Here is an 18306-nt window from a genome sequence, read left to right on the forward strand (position 1 = left end):
CACCAGCAGGGGCTAAACAAAGCTTAAAAAGTAGCGTGTTTAACAAACGAAGGTAATATGACAGTGTTCTTATCCTTCGGCAAGTCTTATAGTCGCTTATAATAAGCGCTAGCGTTCAGTCGAACAGACCTCGTATGCAGAGCAGGGAGGCGGCGCGAACGCAGCCTTTACCCACACACAGGAGGTTATGCCATGATAAGTATATGATATCATATGAACGTCTGTTTAGCGGGGATAGCGCCGCTTTAAACGATAACGTATCTTCTGTCCGGGGAGGGTTTTGTTAGCCTTCATTACCGGCGAGAGAGATTGGACGCTCCTGCGTCCACGTGACATGGGTTGTCACCGAGTGCCTCCCTCAGATGTTGGGGGCCAAGGCACCCAGGGCAGAGGTCATGCCCATCCTCTGGCCGCAGAGGAGCCTGGCAGGAGGTGCACAGGTGGTGGCGGGGTTCGTCCATTGGAAACCCGCAGATGTAGCCCAGAGCGCGGACGCTAGTGGTCGCTAGGGGTGGAGCCGTAAACTGGTAGGAAGGGAGCGCGGACGCTGCCTGTGCCAGTAGAGGCTACTGTAGCTGCTAAAGGCCGCTTAGCTGGAGGGAGGGGGCGCGCACGCCGCCTATGCCAGGTAAGGGGTGCTCTAGCAGAGACCAGTATATATGATATATATATAATGATATAGTTATATATATATAATTTCAGAAAAACCAACCTATAAAGTGGCAATGGCTCTGTGCCGAAATTAAAGTACACTATTTGAGAACAAGTGACTAAATCAGTCAAGCCAATTCATATAACCGGGGTTACTGACGTAACCTCGCGGTGGTGCTATATAGCTGGCCAGTGCCAGCAAAGACTCATTCAGAGAGGCAGAGTAATATAGCAGTAAAAGTAATATAGCAGTAGATAAGTACACTTATAAGTATAAGTAGTATAAGTATAAGTAGTATAGGTAAGTAGTAAACAAATAATACTAGCGTCGACTCACGTGCTGGGAGCGGGTAGTGCTAACGCTTGCCGTCACCAGCACTGCGGCGCAGCCTTCGTGGGAAAACAAGACAGCGTAAGCTGTCAAAGAGAACGAGCTATCCGTTCAACTTTGACGGGTGCTAAAACGGGACGCTCAGGTCGCCGTTTGTAGCACGCGACCGTGTGTGTTGCAGGGAAGCAGCGCGCACGCAGCCTATGCGAACAGGGGTTGTCTGCTTACCTTGTTCCCACGGGGAAAGAAGACGATGTGAAGCCCAGCTCCACTCGAAAACGATACAATAATAGTAGTATTAAGTCGCAGTCCCTGGAGGGCGAACGCACGCGTCACAGCTCCGACCAACAATGGTCGCGGGACTACCGGCGACTTAGTAGTAGCAAAGCAATAGTTCTGTTATCGTGCAGTTTAATTCTGCTGTAGAACTCTGTGCTATGTACAACTTGCGCAAAGCGAGAAGAAATTAGGGACTGAGCCCCGGACGACTGCCGGAAGTTATAGACGACTCCGGGTCATCACGGGGTCAACCGACATTGTTGGTATAAAATACTCGACTGCGCATGCGCGAAGGGACGTATTCAGTGCTTAAAGCACCGCCTCTGGCGGTCAGCAGGGACGAAATAGAACTCATCAAAATTTCAGAAAAGCTTTATGTAGGGTCCCGAAAGGGGCTAGTCATTCTATAAACTACCTTCTCACACACACACACACACACACACACACACACACACACACACACACACACACACACACACACACACCTATCAAGAGAACCTATCGCACAATGTGAAGTAGTTTAAAAAGGTGCAATTCGAGGCTTTGTTGTTTGTTCCATATATACAACAAATGTAGTTTAGAAAAGGTGCAGTTTGAGCATAATAGTTTGTGTGTGTGTGTGTGGGGGGGGGTGCATGCCAGCTTTCTTGAGTCTTGTAGAATGTAGAGTAGAGGCGTTGTTGTGCTTTCTAAACCACACACTCAGTCTGGTGTCTGTACTGCCCAGGGGAGATCCTCAGTGATGTGCACCTCCAGGAATATGAACTCTCTGACCCTTTCCACTGCATGATCAAGCCTATGACTGTGGTGTCGTCTGCAAGCTTCACTTTGTTGGAGCTGAACAGAGCTACGCAGTAATGGGTGTACAGGGAGTAGTGCAGACTCACTGGCCGGTGAGTCAGTAGGATACAACTTGGGAGTCATAATGACTAAATTGGGGAGAAAAAGGGGGTAAAAAATTATTGGCTACTCTAAATTAAATAAACAAAACAAACAGAAAATAAAATAAAGGTTGCCTAAAGTCTGGACTTGAGGCAGTAATGGCCATTTTTTTTAGGTATTTAAATTGTCACGTCACTGTCGCCTGCGGGACCCCCAAAAATCATGAGTGGGTCCCGACCCACAGTTTGAGAACCAGTGCTGTAGACCAGCCATTCCCAACCTGTGGGCCACGAGGATAGGGCCCAGCAAAATATCCCAAAAGGGGCGTAAACATTTGTTGCTTCCAGCCCGCATCCTTGTTGTAGGGCAAGTAGGACCCTAGGAGAGACACAGATCAATCACTTTGCTAGAGTGACATGATGAGCTTGTAGCCTAAACAGTGACTTTACCATGCTATTACACTACTTCAATGATGCAGATTTGCTCGGTTCATACCATAACAGAAGGACTTTAGAAGGAAATATTTTATTGTCTGGACTTTCTATCAAACAATCAAGTTTCAAGCAAATGTGCACTGACGGCGCACAGAACCATGGATGCATAACAGCCAAGCCAGGTCATTTAATTAAGCCACATACGCATTTATATAATCAATGAGGTTTCTATTTTAATTGGGTTTCTGGCTGGCCATGTCATGATTTTATTTATATATCACTATTAGTATAATTGTAATCCATCTAGTAGTGAGCTTGCAGATCAGCTATTTTCAATGAACAATACATTGTATTGTATCTTGTTAAAGTGTTCTTGGTTAATGTATTCATACGTTTAAATGAACACCCAGAAAATAGCCCAAACCTCACTGCTCTGCAAAATACGTAAAAGTAGGTCAACTGTCAATTAACTACCGTGGTAGCTTATTAAAATAGCCAATATATACCCTGGTGGGGTGCAGATCAGCTATTTGCAATGAACAGAGTTAACGTGGAGATTAATAAGTCTAATAAGTGTTCTTGAATCATAGCCTACCATGTGTTATCATAGGCAAATGGGCAATCAAATACATTACTGTAGCCTACATTGTCAACGTTTGAGCACCCACCAGCAGATGTAAAATAAACATGGGGCATGAAAGATTTCTGCCGATTTTTTGCTAAGCAATTACATGTACTGTATAATAGTTCGTTTCTAAGGTATCAGTTGTTGTAGCATTGAAAGTGGGGCAGTAGCTGTCAAAATCATCTTTCCATTCTGTGTGTGTGTGTTCATAATATCCCCGATTTTGCAGAGATAAAGCTAAATTCGTTAAATATGCATGCTCTGAATATGTACGCGGCCCACCCCTATGAAATGACCACTGAAACGGCAGCTGGATGACGTGGCGTGTTGGTCAGAGTGGTCAAATGGGTGGTGGGCTTTTTCACATTTGCTGCTGTATTCGCTATAGACAGATTGAAGTTTTCGCCTCTGTCAGTTGGAAACCATAACGGCTAACTTTTCAGGATTCAAATGCCCATACCCGAAGGCGGGGTTGGCGAAAGGGCCTCTCTGTGTGGAGTTTGCATGTTCTCCCCGTGTCCCCTAGGGTAGGTACCCTCACAAAAACATGCAGTAATCCTGGTCTCTAAACTGCCTCCCCCTGGCCAGCCGGGACGCCTGATGGAGGGGAAAGGAACTGGTTGGAATAACGTGTTCCTTCCACGCGCTACGTCCAACCAGGGAAACTCCCCCCTGTCAGGTGTTAAGGAGCAACTTGGACACTCAAGCATGAAGGAAGCATGAGTTAAGTCCGTTGCTCTCCCTAGGTTGGCGGAGGGTGTGTAGAGCCCAGGATCACATCACAGGATGATTGACACAGGGGTGAAAAATGGGTTACAAAATCGTGGGACAAAAAATATAAATTATTTAAAAAAAAAAGGATTCAAATTCAAAAATAGCAAAAGTAGCATCTATAAAAGCTCAGGTGACGCTGCATTACAAAAAACATAAAAAGTTAATGTGTTGTTGTTGATTAGGTGTAAAGGATCACATCTGTCTTACATTGAGGGCTCTTTCTCCAGGCTTTTGTGAACTCTCAGAACCAGCTGACGTTGCCCTATCTGGAGCGCTGTGAGGTACGGGACCTGTTCAAGGAGCGCATGACGGAGCTTTATGATTACCCCAAGTACAGCTGTCCCTTCAAGAGAGGGAGCAGGTGAGAACTGTCTGATAGGACTATTTTAGACCACTTTTTTCCAATTTTGTATGGGCCACAAGCCCACAACTCGAGTAAAACCCCCATTTTAAAGAATTTTATACATTTTAAAACAAACAAACAAATCTAAGAAATTACATAAATGAAAATAATAATTAAGAAATAGTGAAAGTAGCTGATCTACAAGCTCGCAAATCAGCTCTAAGCGACGTGTTGTGCGCATGTAGATCTGCTATATATATACACGGAGAGCTCCCTAGATTAGGAGATACGAGGCATTCTTTCTGAGCCGTAAACCAAGGTTAATTAAATAAGGTTAGGAAGCGAAGACCGTACAGTGGACTCCATGGTGCTCCCTGGAAGGAAAGAAACATGCGCAATGGGCTATATGCAGCCAACATTTCCGCGTTCAGCTTCCTTGGTCTCAATTGCACATGTTTCTTTCCTTCCAGGGAGCAACATGGAGTCCACCGTACGGTCTTCGCTTTCTAACCTTATTTAATTAACCTTGCCGTAAACGGGGAAGTGAACGGCAACGCGCATGCGCCAACAGCAAGGAGTATGGTGCAGAAGGAGAGGCCAACCCCCCCAAAAAAAGAATCAAAATGCGCTAGGACCCGTCTGTTGGATTAGCTATGATTTCCACACGTCCTACTAAATGGGTTAATAGAAGTATTTATTAACAGATTGGAGAATTTCAGTACATTTCAAGCACAACTCTATAAGCTATTTCCGCTTTTTAATTTTTATGGTCATTTGTCATATCTGCCCTGTGCAACTTTTGATTACAATAATATGTTCCAATGCCACCCAGGATGTATGATGGTCAGCTATGTTGTTGTCCTGTGTTTTCAGGTACTTCCACTTCTACAACACAGGTCTCCAGAACCAGAGTGTGATGTACGTGCAGGAGAGTCTGGACGGACAACCCACAGTCTTCCTGGACCCAAATACCTTTTCTGAGGATGGGACCGTCGCCCTGCGAGGTAACAACACCCACTAAGAAAACAAACAAACAGGGGGCACGGTGGCACAGTCGGTAGTCCTGCGCCTCACAGCTAGAAGGTCCTGGGTTCGATTCCCGCTGTGTTCTCTCCTCCGTGTCATCAGTGCCCATACCCGAGGCGCGGTTGGCGAAAGGGCCTCTCTGTGTGGAGTTTGCATGTTCTCCCCGTGTCCCCTAGGGTAGGTACCCTCACAAAAAACATGCAGTAATCCTGATCTCTAAACTACCTCCCCCTGGCCAGCGTGTTCCTTCCATGCGCTACGTCCAACCGGGGAAGCTCCCCCTTGTCAGTCAGGTGAAAAGAAGCAGCTTGGACTCCTCATGCATAGAAGGAAGCATGAGGTCAGTCCCCTGCCCCCCCCCCCCCCCAGGTTGGCAGAGGAAGTGCAGGGCCCAGGATTACATTAGATCATGGGTTTTCAACAGGTGGTCCGTGGACCACTGGTGGTCCGTGAAGGTGTTGCATGTGGTCCCTGACCATGCATTTAGTAATGTAGGAAAGTGAAGATTCCTATTTGAATTTATTGTATTGACCACAAGTTGAGAAACAATGCAGTAAATGATCTGCTGACAAATTATGTCGATGTCATCAGTTACTGGGAAGTCTACTCTGAACTTCCACAGAAAAGTGAGTTAGAATCTCAAGGGAAACCATACCGGATTGCCCGGTTGAGTCACCATTATAAAGAAATGTGCCCATAATCAACCGCAAGTGTCTGCTTACAAAGTTACAATGAACAGCAACATGAGTTTAATATGGAAGGTTAATTTCTTTCCCCCACACCACGGCGGTATCCCCCCTCCCAACACGACAGTGGTACCCAGGTTAATTCTCAGTCAGGGTGGTGGTCCCTGGTTCATAATCAGTTGAAAACCCCTGCATTAGATTACACTGGGTGAAAAAAAAATGGGTTGCGAAATCGTGAGATAAAAATAAAACAAATAAAACAAAGGGAGACTAATTCTCTTAACCATACAATCCTACGAAGGTTACGCGTTCTCTGAGGACGGGGAGTACCTGGCGTACGGTACGAGTGCCAGCGGTTCAGACTGGGTGGAGATCCACTTCCTGCGGGTGGAGGGCGCCGTGACCCTGGAGGACCAGCTGGAGCGGGTCAAGTTCAGCTGCATGTCCTGGACCCACGACGGCAAGGGCCTCTTCTACAACTCCTACCCCAGGCAGGAGGGCAAGAGTGACGGTGAGTAGGGCTGCTCTGCTCGCTGTTAGCACATTCTGACCTGAGATCAGATTCATACGAGGTTTCCACTGGACACACACTGGTCTGATGAACCCATTCTGACCTGAGATCAGATTCTAGAAATGTCAGTCGCTCTTCGATTTTTCAAAAAATAGCAGACCTACAAGCTCGTAGCACGCCACTCGGTGGCGCGCTATGAGCTTGTAGATCTGCTATTTTTCAATAGCTAAAGCATAACATGATGCTGACACCAAAATGGGTGCCCGGTCAGAATGGGTTAGCACAGCTTCTCTGTCGGGCAGAAACCTCTATCTCCATATTTTAGGCCTGACCTCAAAATTTAAAGAAATTTCTTCTAAATCCACCAGTTTTCTGATATCAATATTTTCACGGTTTTTCGAAAATAGCAGACCTACAAGCTCGTAGCGCGCCACTCGGTGGCGTGCTATGAGCTTGTAGATCTGCTATTTTTCAATGGCTAAATTATAACATACAGTAATGTTTAAAACACCAAAATGGGTTAACGCCCTACTTCATCATACTACAGGCCTACTGATCGTCATACACAAAAGCATCAAAAGTAGCAGATCCACAAGCTCGCAGCGCAGCGATAAGCGACACGTTTTGAGCTTGAAGATCTGCTACTTCTGAATTTGAATACTGATAAGTACAGTAACGGTTTTGGACATATGAGGTTTCCACCCGACAGCGGGTTTCCATCCGACATTGCGAATATGATATATTCGCAATTATCTCTACGGGCTCATGATGTGAGCTGAAAGAATTATATAATTCCTTTTGTATTTTTAAATTATTTATCATGTACCGAATGTGATGCATTGTAGTTACAGTTTGTGTCGTTATGAACTTCTATCAACTTAAGTCGACATAGTTTAATTTACCACAGTGGCCATGATACCCTCCTGAATGAAGTGATAATGAATAGTAAAGTGAGTCTTGCTCGGCCAAGTGATCCGAGACCTCTGACTGATAAATGTTAAATTCAATGAATGGGTTTGAATGGCGGAGAAAGCCAGCGCTAACAAACCCACGCCCACCGCTTTGAAAACCAATCCTGATTCCATCCAAATATGAAGGGTTGCACTAAAGTCAAGCATCAGTAGGTGGAAATCTCTGATCCTATCCTAGTACAATAGTCCAACAGTAGTCTTGTTGCCTTTCCACTTTTTCCATTTTCATCTCATGACTGATGGATCCTTTTGTCATCCTTTTGATATACTCTTGGTTTGTTTCTGCAAATCATCCCTGCTGTATCTCCCCCCGACAGACCATAGATATTAAAAAATATATAGATAGACGCCCCAGAGCCGGAAGAGGCCTTTTATATGTCTATGCGACAGACATTCCTGATGTGTTAGATTGCCACAAGGGGGCAGCAATGAAACTGTCACTGTCTTCTTTCTCAGGCACTGAGACGTCCACAAACCTGCACCAGAAGCTCTTCTTCCATGTCCTGGGCACTCCCCAGTCTCAAGACTGCCTGTGTGCAGAGTTCCCAGAAAACCCCAAGTGGATGAGTGGAGTCGAGGTACGATGGCATGGCCCCATTGGCCAATCTATAAACTCACATCAACACATTTTGACATTTTGTGGATTAAATCAGATCACTTATGATTAAAAAATGTCCTGTGACTGTATTACTTGATTATGTTTTGTTTTTTTTAGTTGAGGCTGGCCACAAAAATGTAATTATTGTTATTTATAAAACAATTGGCAACACAAATTGTTGATCTACAAGCTGAGAATGCATCGCAATGTGCCATGCTGTGAGCTAGCAGCCCAGCTAGTAGGCAACAAAGTATATCGGAGTGGTTTAGCCTAGCATCTCTATTCTTGTGTGTTCTGGGACGAAAGTAGCTGATCTACAGTATATATATAGATGGATGTTTGGTGTCGAGGGAAAAAAAGAGCACCCCAAGTATAGAGCCCTGGGGGACCTCAGTCAACTTAAATATATAGGGTGAGTGAATGATCCATAATGTGTGTTTGTTCGACACGGTTGCAGGTCTCTGATGATGGGCGCTATGTGCTGCTGTCCATCAGGGAGGGCTGTGACCCTGTCAACAGACTGTGGTACTGTGACCTCCACAACACCCCACAGGGGATCACAGGTATGCTCTCTCTCAACCTGAGAACCCCCAGGGGGGGTCCTCACATGATTTTGGTGGGGGTCCCCAGATTACAGTGAATTGACAATTTAAGGACTTTGGAGACATTTCTAATGCCTAAACAAAAAGAAGAAGAAAGACCATTGCTGCATCAAAAGTAATCAACAAACTATACTATTAGAACTAGTCAAACATTGGCCAAATTATATGAGAAATAGGCAAACTTTGTGAAAATAATAATGTTTTTTTTTTTACAGTTAAATTGAAACTAAACTGAAACTAAATGTAATGCCTCAACTCCTTGTCACATATTTTGGGGGTCACAGTCTGAAAAGGTTGAGAACCCCTGTTCCCCCGTTTGATATGCATTAGGCCACGGATCCCTATTTGATACCCTTTTTATTAATTTTGTATTATCATCTCTGGGACTGACCCGCAATCTACACTATAAAATCATCAGTGTTCATTTAACTCTGACAGTGTACAAATAAAGCCAAATCCATTTGGTTCCATTTGTCTCCTCCAAAATCTGGATCGGCCGCTCGGATCCAGGCTCTGTTTGCTATAACGCCAGCAAACCCAGTCCTAACCTCCTGCAATGCCACTTGCATTCATGATGATCTTTGTTCGAACTCGCAGAGACATCATTGTAGTTGTTCTCATGTGCATGCTTTCCATTGCAGTGAAATGATCTGTCTGGGTTTTGTTTGCTTGGTGTTGGGTGTCATTTCTCATGGTCTTCACCACCAGGGCTTTTGCCGTGGGTGAAACTGATCGACAACTTTGACGCCGAGTACGAGTATGTGACCAACGAGGGCACGCTGTTCTCCTTCAAGACCAACCTAGACGCGCCGCGCTACCGGCTCATCAACATAGACTTTGCCTCGCCGGCTCAGTGCAACTGGAAGGAGCTCATCCCCCAACATGACAAGGATGTCATCGGTAGGATGCACTACTAGACCGTAGACACTGTCATGGAGAATGCAATAATGAGTTTATTGGAATCTGGCGTCTCACTGTGACGCAGAACAGATGTGACTGTGTGAAAATAAACACGTCAACACATAATGCACGTGAAATGCTTACTTTGTTCGACGGCAAATAGTTAAGATAGCAGATCAGATCTACAAGCTCACAACAGGCCACAGCGTGACATGTTTTTGAATGTTTTTATTATGTAATATTTGCTAATTCTGGAAAAACTTTTTTGCCTAATCAAATCATGCCCTTTTTCTTTTGGCCCTTTTTAGACACTATAACTTACTATCTTACTTACTAGTACAGAATGTGTGATGGTTATTCGATTGATTCCAATGGTTTCATTGGAAGTTCCTGACGAACATGTCGGGTCCGGAGATAATTGAATACTACCCACTGCTATATCCTGGTACTCTCCTCTAACATTTTGATCGTCCATTCGTTCTCCCTTGCAGTGTTCGCCACCTGTACGTATTCCAGCTACCTGTTTGTGTGCTTCCTCCACGACGTGAAGAACATTCTGAAGATGTACCGGCTGGGCAGCGGTGAGGAGCTGAAGACCTTCCCCCTGGACGTGGGCTCTGTGGTGGGCTTCACCGGCCGCAAGAGGGACTCTGAGATCTTCTACTATTTCACCTCCTTCCTCTCCCCAGGTTAGGCCTGTCACACTTCATTTGTTTATGCCGGAATATTCCGTCATATAAAATCCAACCGTGAGCTGCTTCTAATGGAATTCTGTCATTAAAAGCTTTTTTTAATGATATAAAACGGGATTGCGGTAATCACATTTTTTTTTAAATAATGTATTTTGCTTGGCCATGCTGTCTTCAGCGACCCTAGACATGTTTCACACCTGCCTTTCACTTCCTAGTTTACGGCCCGACTAAACTTATTTCTCTCTAAATCTACGTCGCTCTCCATGGTTTTGATCATAACGGCAATGATCTGTCCTAATTTTTTACTTAATCAAGCATCTCGTTTGGAAAAGTAGCGCTTCTAAAGAGACATCAGACAAGGTAGCCCAAAGTAGTAATGGAAGAATTCACCCCCCGGTCTTGTGGGGGGGGGGGGGGGGGGCAGTCAGATGGTTAATCACCTAATCACAATTATTTGAGATAATCACTTTGAATCACCATTTTCAAAAATAAAAAAAGTTATCAAATGTGCATGTTATTTGTCGTATCTAGTATCTGCCCTGTGCAACTGTTGTTTGCAATGCCTAAAAGTCTAACGGAAGTGCATTTTTTCATTCATAATGACAATCACAATTAAATCGTTAATCTCAATTTATTGAGCGACAATAAATCGTCAAACATGTGTATATATACTGTATGTATGCATACATGTATACATGGATTTGATCACAGCAAATCAGTCTCTGCAGAGACTATATACGGTAACATTCAAAGGAAAGGTCACTTTTCAAGTTCTAATTCTTATTCATAGTGGCACGTTATAATACCACCTTTTCACCTTGCAGTCTTTTTCAACTAAGGACAGACAAGAACTGCCCACTCCCCTCTTAACTGAAAATGAATTACTAAGGACTGTCTGAAAAGACCATAATGCCGTAAGCAGCTTTACACGTGTATAAAGCTACTCTGTTGAATAAAGAAATGGAAAAACACATCAGTTCTCTTCTCATACAGCTAATGATGTAGAAGGGGTTTTGTTTGAGATCAATTGCAGATTAGCTACTTTTGATGCTTAAATGTGACACTGTAGTACGATCAAGTATGCCGTTTAATTTACGGAAAAAAAGTAAAAACACAAAAAGTTGTAATATGGAGATAAGAGGTTTCTGCCTGAGAACAACAAAATGTAAGTTAATTTGTCTTCGTCTTGTCTTCCATCCAGCCATCATCTACCATTGTGACCTGACCAAAGATCCCATGCAGCCCAGTATCTTCAGGGAGGTCACTGTCAAAGGCTTCGATCCCTCTGACTACCAGACCACCCAGGTAGCTACGGCCAATGATTGTCTCCACCAGGCCGAAGGCATGGGGAGAGAGTATGTTTTGCACTCCGTCCGTCCGTGTGTCCGTGTGTCCGTCCGTGACAAGCTAATCTCGGCCACCGTTAACCCGGTCGATGCCACATTTTGCACACACACTCCCTGGATGCCAACGATGAACCTCTGCCCCAAGATTTCCAGAACGGCCTGTTATAGCGCCACCAGGAGGCCGCTTTGTGCAAAACAAGTTTTTGCACAGTACACCTACAGATTTTGTCCAAAAATCCCACAAATCGTTACACAGTATCTCCATAGTCATGTGCTCAAGACGGATGTGTCTGATATTTCATATTCCATCCTAATTGGCTAACATTGGCTTTCAAATTTTGCAGGATTGGCCTGTTTTGAACAAAAAACCTCAAATCATGAACGCAGCGTGCAATTTCACGTGAAATCTTTCACGCACTTTCCTACTAGGCTGAGGAATATAGCCCACCCATTTCACATTGCCCTGTTATAGCGCCACCAACAGGTGGATTGTGCATGCGTGCCATCAACACGGATCTGCACCATTTCCCATATTCCATCCTGATTGGCAAAGATTGGAACAAACAAACAAAAAACATGTTTATATTACTCCTAAATATTCCTATCCTCCTGGTGGAGACCTGTGCCCAGAAGGGCACTTTTTCTAGTTTCTCTCTCTTTTTATTACTTTGCATTGCCTCTTAGATGGTATTGTAGTTGATCATAAGTAATTTTTACATTATTCGGCATACTTTTAAGTTGTTCATAAGAATCGGCTAAGAAATAGCCCAGGCGTAAGACTTGGTCTGCTGTTATATCAATAAATTGGGTTGACAGTCAGACACATGTTTTGTGAATTAATCGAAAGATTTGTGAAGCGAGGGAAGTATTTGTGAAGTCAGAGTATATTTGTGAACATGAAATGCTACTTTTAGTTACATTGTGTCACATTCTGCTCATTACATTCATTTTGACCCATTTGTTTTATCTGTTCTGTCAGAGAGACTTACCCTCAAGGCTCTGTCACATGGCTCAGTTTTACCAGTCAAACGTAGTCAGGCAGTCACAGGAGAAGTTACACAAAATCTCTGCGATTGTTACACATTTTAATTATGGCAGTTCATGGCCACCTGGGGATACACATGGCACCTTCTCCTCCACACAGACAAACTATAACAGCCGAAACATTTGTTTGGCATTGCTCTTTGAGTCTTTGTCATGCCAGCTAATGCTATTGTTAAGCCACTCAGGGTCAGTTTATGGACATGGCCCCGGCTTCCAAATATCAGTATGTAGAACCCAAGGTTTGTTATGATTCTGAGTAATGGTTGGTACCTCCAGAACCAGGACCCCTTATGACTGGTGTCAACAAAAACAATATATCGGGTGTATTCGGGATACAAGCAAAGATAACTAAACCCATCTGGTAACACTCTTCAATGTTTGTACATTGCTATTCTGGATGGCATGCTGCATTTCTTTTGCACTGCATCAGACACTAGGTCAACGATGCGGTCGTGGCGAGCAATATACACATTTTTGTATGCACTGCATTCACAGTTTAGACACACACACACACACACACACACACACACACACACACACACACACACACACACACACACACACACACACACACAGCAGCAGCACAGTGAATACAACAGAGGCACATAGCAGACTCACACAAATAACGAGTGGAGTGGATAACAATGGTGTTGGTGTGTGACTCAGAAACATACACCGTACACTCCCAGCCTCGCGTTCAAACAATGTTTACCTTACTACCAAAATGAACAGCTATGTCATGCACTGCTATCTTTGTCTGCTTAAAGGTGAACACTGGCGTGCGTGCGTGTGTATTATTATGACGCAAGGCTATATGATACCTTTTGCTGTTTATAGTGCCATTGTGATTTAGATGATATAAAGACAGTTACAAGTATAACACAGATTAAGACACGCGTCAAGGAAAATTAAAAAGGCTTTTAATTACCTTTGAGTTTAGTGCCTTTGCAGGGCACCACACTCAAGAAGCACTTTGCTTCTTGTTTTTCTTTTGTATTGATTGTTACTGTTGCTTTGGTAATGCATACAGCTATTTTACAAAAGGAGATGATACAATAATACAGCCATCTCCTTAGTTAAATGGAAAACGACACACACACACACACACACACACACGCATACATGTGTGTAATTATTTACCTCCATGTGAACAGTTTAGAAATGAGTGTAATTGCGACGTTAGGTCGCATTTACTATGAAAACCTGCATCGTCCGTCCGTCCATCCGTTAGTCACCCACGCCTCCATATATGGTCATGCCTCGTGACATCACGTCTCCATATATGGTCATGACTCATGACATCATGCCTCCATATATGGTCATGCCTCGTGACATGGAGACCCTTAGATCTCCATATCTGCGTATATGGAGGCCAGCTACATCTGACCTCAAACCCTTAGATCTCAATATATGGAGCTGACCTGTTCTGACACTCCATATGTTGATCTGACTTCATCAAACCCTGTACACTCAAGACACGCTCCATATGGCCAGTACAGAATTCATTCCAAATGTTGATCTGACCTGGCATCTTACTGGTATGGTTATAGAAATGTTGGTTTGGTAGTGCTGTCGCCTCACAGCTAGAAGGTCCTGGGTTCGATTCCCGCTCGGGACGCTGTGGGTGCTGGCGGCGTGTTTCCTCCTCCGCGTCAGTGCCCAAAAGGGCCTTTCTGTGTGGAGTTTGCATGTTCTCTCCGTGTCCCCTAGGGTAGGTAGGTACCCTCACAAAAAACATGCAGTAACCCTGGTCTCTAAACTGCCTCCCCCTGGCCAGCCAGGGTGCCTGATGGAGGGGAAAGGAACTGGTTGGAATAACGTGTTCCTTCCATGCGCTACGTCCAACCAGGGAAACTCCCCCCTGTCAGGTGTAAAGGAGCAACTTGGACACTCGGGCATGAAGGAAGCATGAGTTCAAGTCCGTTGCTCTCCCCATGTCCCTCATATATGGGGACTAGGCTGGCGGAGAGTGTGTAGAGCCCAGGATCACATTAGATAATTGACACAGGGGGGAAAAATGGGTTACAAAATCGTGGGATAACAATTATGAGAAAAATATTTACATAGTCCATACATCCATCCATCTTCAACCGCTTATCCGTAGTCGGGTTGCGGGGGCAACAGCTCCACCAGAGTGCTCCAGACTTCCCTCTCCAGAGCAACATTAGATAGTGACTTCCTCCTGGGTGATTCCGAGATGTTCCAAGGCCAGTGAGTCGATGCGTTTCCTCCAACTGCGCCTTGGTCTGCCCCGGGGTCTCCTCCCAGTGGGACGTGCGTCAAGGACCTCCCTAGGGAGACGCCCGAGAGGCATCCTAACCAGATGCCCGAACCACCTAAGCTGGCTCCTTACCAGGCGAAGGAGCAGCGGTTCTACTCCGAGTCTCTCTCGTGTGACTGAACATTTCACTATTTACATAGTATTTTCACTAAATACTTACACATTCTTACGAATGAATATCACCTCTACACAAGTCATTATTTGAAAGTAACAATACCTTTACTTACAGAAAGTACAGGATAGGATACTCTACCTACATTGAAGCCTCACACTAGTATCCTGGCTGGAACCACGGCTGATTGCCATGCTGGTTATAATGGCCGTACGTTGGGACACACTACTGGCATTGCTGTCTAAATTAAAAGACGGATTGATTTCTCTCCACCACCCGCCAGGTCTTCTACCCCAGTAAGGATGGCACAGAGATCCCCATGTTCATCGTCCACAAGAAGGGCATCACGCTAGACGGCTCCCACCCAGCGTTCCTGTACGGCTACGGGGGCTTCAACATCTCCATCACACCCAGCTACAGCGTATCCCGTCTCATCTTCGTGCGACATATGGGGGGAGTGCTAGCTGTCGCCAACATCCGAGGAGGAGGGGAGTATGGGGAGACATGGCACAAAGGTGAGATTTGGTATGTGTAGCTAAAAAGGTCTTCAGTGGTAAGACGATCCCTTTGCTGTTGTGTCTTCATCTGTGTCTAAGACGGTAGTTCTCAACATTTTCTGGTCAACTTGCAAATCTCAAAAGCCTTAAGTGGTCAGATGGGTACTCTATACTATGTTAGTTGCATTGATCATAGCCTATTAGGTTAGCCTACTATTTGTCTGTGCCACAATGAAAACTCTTTTACACACACACACACACACACACACACACACACACCCAGGAGTCAGTGTGTGTGTGTGTATATTTATATATAAATACTTTTTTTCAATTATTCCAATTATTTGGGGCCCTCAATGCAATTGCCCACCAGTGAATCGCCGGTCTAAAATACCACAGTACCTTAAAAAAAAAAACACAACCTTCAATTAAATGTTGTGTTCCTCTCCCTGTGTGTTTGGTCACAGCTGGCATGTTGGCCAACAAGCAGAACTGTTTCACTGACTTCCAGTGTGCGGCTGAGTATCTCATCACGCAGGGCTACACCGCTCCCGCTAAACTCACCATCAACGGCGGCTCCAACGGCGGCCTCCTCGTAGGTATGTATGGTCACTTTATCCTCATTGGCTGGCCGGCCAGCCTCTCAGAGTATAGGCGTGGGAAACTAGAATTGATACAATTTATTATTTTGGATAGTAGTAATTTATTATTATTCTACTTTTCAATATGCTCACTTAAGCTATTCAGATGTGGTAAACAGTGCAACGTGTTCAGGCCATTCACATAAGGATGTTTACGTTTATTGCAATACGAGCATATGTCTCGGTGTTTCTTCTGGATCATCTGCCTTGCATTCCCCGTGCATTTTTGGAGTGCTGGCTCACTGAAAGAACATGGCGACCTGATAAATATGATTGTGTAATTTTTCCCAGACGCACCTTTTATTTAAGAATGCAGTTGAGTGGTGCTATTCAGATTAAAGCAATCGACGAATGCATTCCAGAGAGTCCCAAGTCTACACCTTGGAACAATAGAACGCTCAATCAAGAACCATTTTTTTATTTGACTACATTTTTACATTTGTGTGTGTGTGTGTGTGTGTGTGTGTGTGTGTGTGTCTCTCTCTTTCAGCGGCATGTGTCAACCAGCGTCCAGAGCTGTTTGGCTGTGCTGTAGCTCAGGTGGGGGTCATGGACATGCTGAAATTCCACAAGTTCACAATAGGACACGCTTGGACGACAGACTTTGGCTGCTCAGAAATCAAAGACCAATTCAACTGGCTAATCAAGTAGGTGCTTGCTCTCTGCATGATGTGCATACATTCCCAATACAAGTATTTGTAATTCCTCTAACAATATTTTTTTCGCATTGCCTTAATCCCACTATCATGCCAAAGTCACAAGTAGAATACTAGACATTAAAGGTCTGGTGACAACTTTTAACATTCAGTAGATTTTCTGTGGCCTGGGGTTTTCTGGCTCAAACAAGTGCTCTGATTTGCCTGTGGACTGTGATGTAACAGACTAGTCCACAAATCCCATATATGACATAACGATTTGCCAGCAGATGTCACTGTTGAGGGATTTTTCCTGTTTTCATTGTGGCTTAACCCAGTGTTTCTCAACCTTTTTTGTCCCGGGGCACACTTTTCATAGCCTATAAATCTCGGGGCACACCTAGATATATGGTGTGTGTATATACTGTATATATATACCGGTGTATATATATATATAGTAAATATATATATATATATATATATATAATATATATATATATATATAAATAAATAAATATATATATATGAACCCAATATACTTTTAAAAACACACATGACAGCACTCGTCAAATAACTTTAAAGCGAAAGAAAAGGACAGAGACAGTGCCTCAGTTTCACCAATTTATTTTTGAAAACTCATACAAAATGTAGCACACACATGTTCAATTTGTCAATGCAAAGTAATACTTAAATAAAATAAAAAAAGGAGTTGTAAAAACAAGAACAAAAATCTTTTGCCACAATACAATGGTCTTAAACTTGAGCACTTTTGTACAAAGAAAATCGTAAAAAAATAATTGATAAAAAGAAAAGTAAATATGTTTGACAGGTAGTTGTTTGCAAAACAGGTAATTCTCTCTGATGAAGTCACCATCCGCGTCACAATCAATGAATCTCACGTTTGCCAACAGCTGTGCGTGTCCACTTATATCTGTTGATTCATCCACTTGCAGTGCAAATTTACCACTCGTCATCATTTTGTGTATGACAACACTCTCGATGTCTGCAGACATTTCTTCAATGCGTCGCCCAATTGTGCTATCTGAGAGCGGCACATTTGCTAATTCCTTTGCAAAATCTGCTGGCACCAAGCCCACACCCCCCGCGAGTTTTAATGCTCTGGCTATTACTGTTTCTGCCAATGTATGTGGCATTTTTAACTGTGCCAACTTCTCTGCGATTTGGTAGCTTAATTCCAGACCTTTTTCAGAAGTCTTAGTGGTACTGCGTATCAAGAGACTTGCCTGCTTCGTTGTGTCTTTCTCCTCACGAAAAAGTGTTTGTCCTTTGTAGCGAGTTCATCATGATTGGTATCAAGGTGGCGCTTCAGTTTACTCGGAACCATGCCGCTGTTTTCAAGCTTGAATCCACAAACTATACACAGCGGAATCGGGTACGTTGTATCCCCAGTAAACGTGAAGCCAAACTTCATGTAGTCATTACGG

General features: G+C 44.1%; 1 protein-coding gene across 2 annotated transcripts in view; it reads left to right on the forward strand.

The window, feature by feature from the left end:
• The window catches only part of LOC310876755 (prolyl endopeptidase-like), a 45548-nt gene that overhangs the window by 5478 nt on the left and 21764 nt on the right, over window positions 1–18306 (forward strand). For both annotated transcript variants that reach the window (XR_014570776.1, XM_083790397.1), the window contains exons 3-13: window positions 4204–4337; window positions 5193–5323; window positions 6333–6542; window positions 7970–8091; window positions 8569–8674; window positions 9422–9613; window positions 10105–10302; window positions 11507–11610; window positions 15372–15603; window positions 16053–16184; window positions 16717–16873. Coding sequence is in view for 1 of the 2 variants with exons in the window: in XM_083790397.1 (XP_083646523.1) it covers window positions 4204–4337; window positions 5193–5323; window positions 6333–6542; window positions 7970–8091; window positions 8569–8674; window positions 9422–9613; window positions 10105–10302; window positions 11507–11610; window positions 15372–15603; window positions 16053–16184; window positions 16717–16873 (1718 nt within the window). In the remaining variant the exon portion in view is untranslated. The remainder of the gene's footprint in view (window positions 1–4203; window positions 4338–5192; window positions 5324–6332; window positions 6543–7969; window positions 8092–8568; window positions 8675–9421; window positions 9614–10104; window positions 10303–11506; window positions 11611–15371; window positions 15604–16052; window positions 16185–16716; window positions 16874–18306) is intronic.

Source organism: Protomyctophum parallelum (genome assembly GCF_964188405.1).
Source record: "Protomyctophum parallelum genome assembly, chromosome: 19".
In the NCBI taxonomy this organism is placed as follows: Eukaryota; Metazoa; Chordata; class Actinopteri; order Myctophiformes; family Myctophidae; genus Protomyctophum; species Protomyctophum parallelum.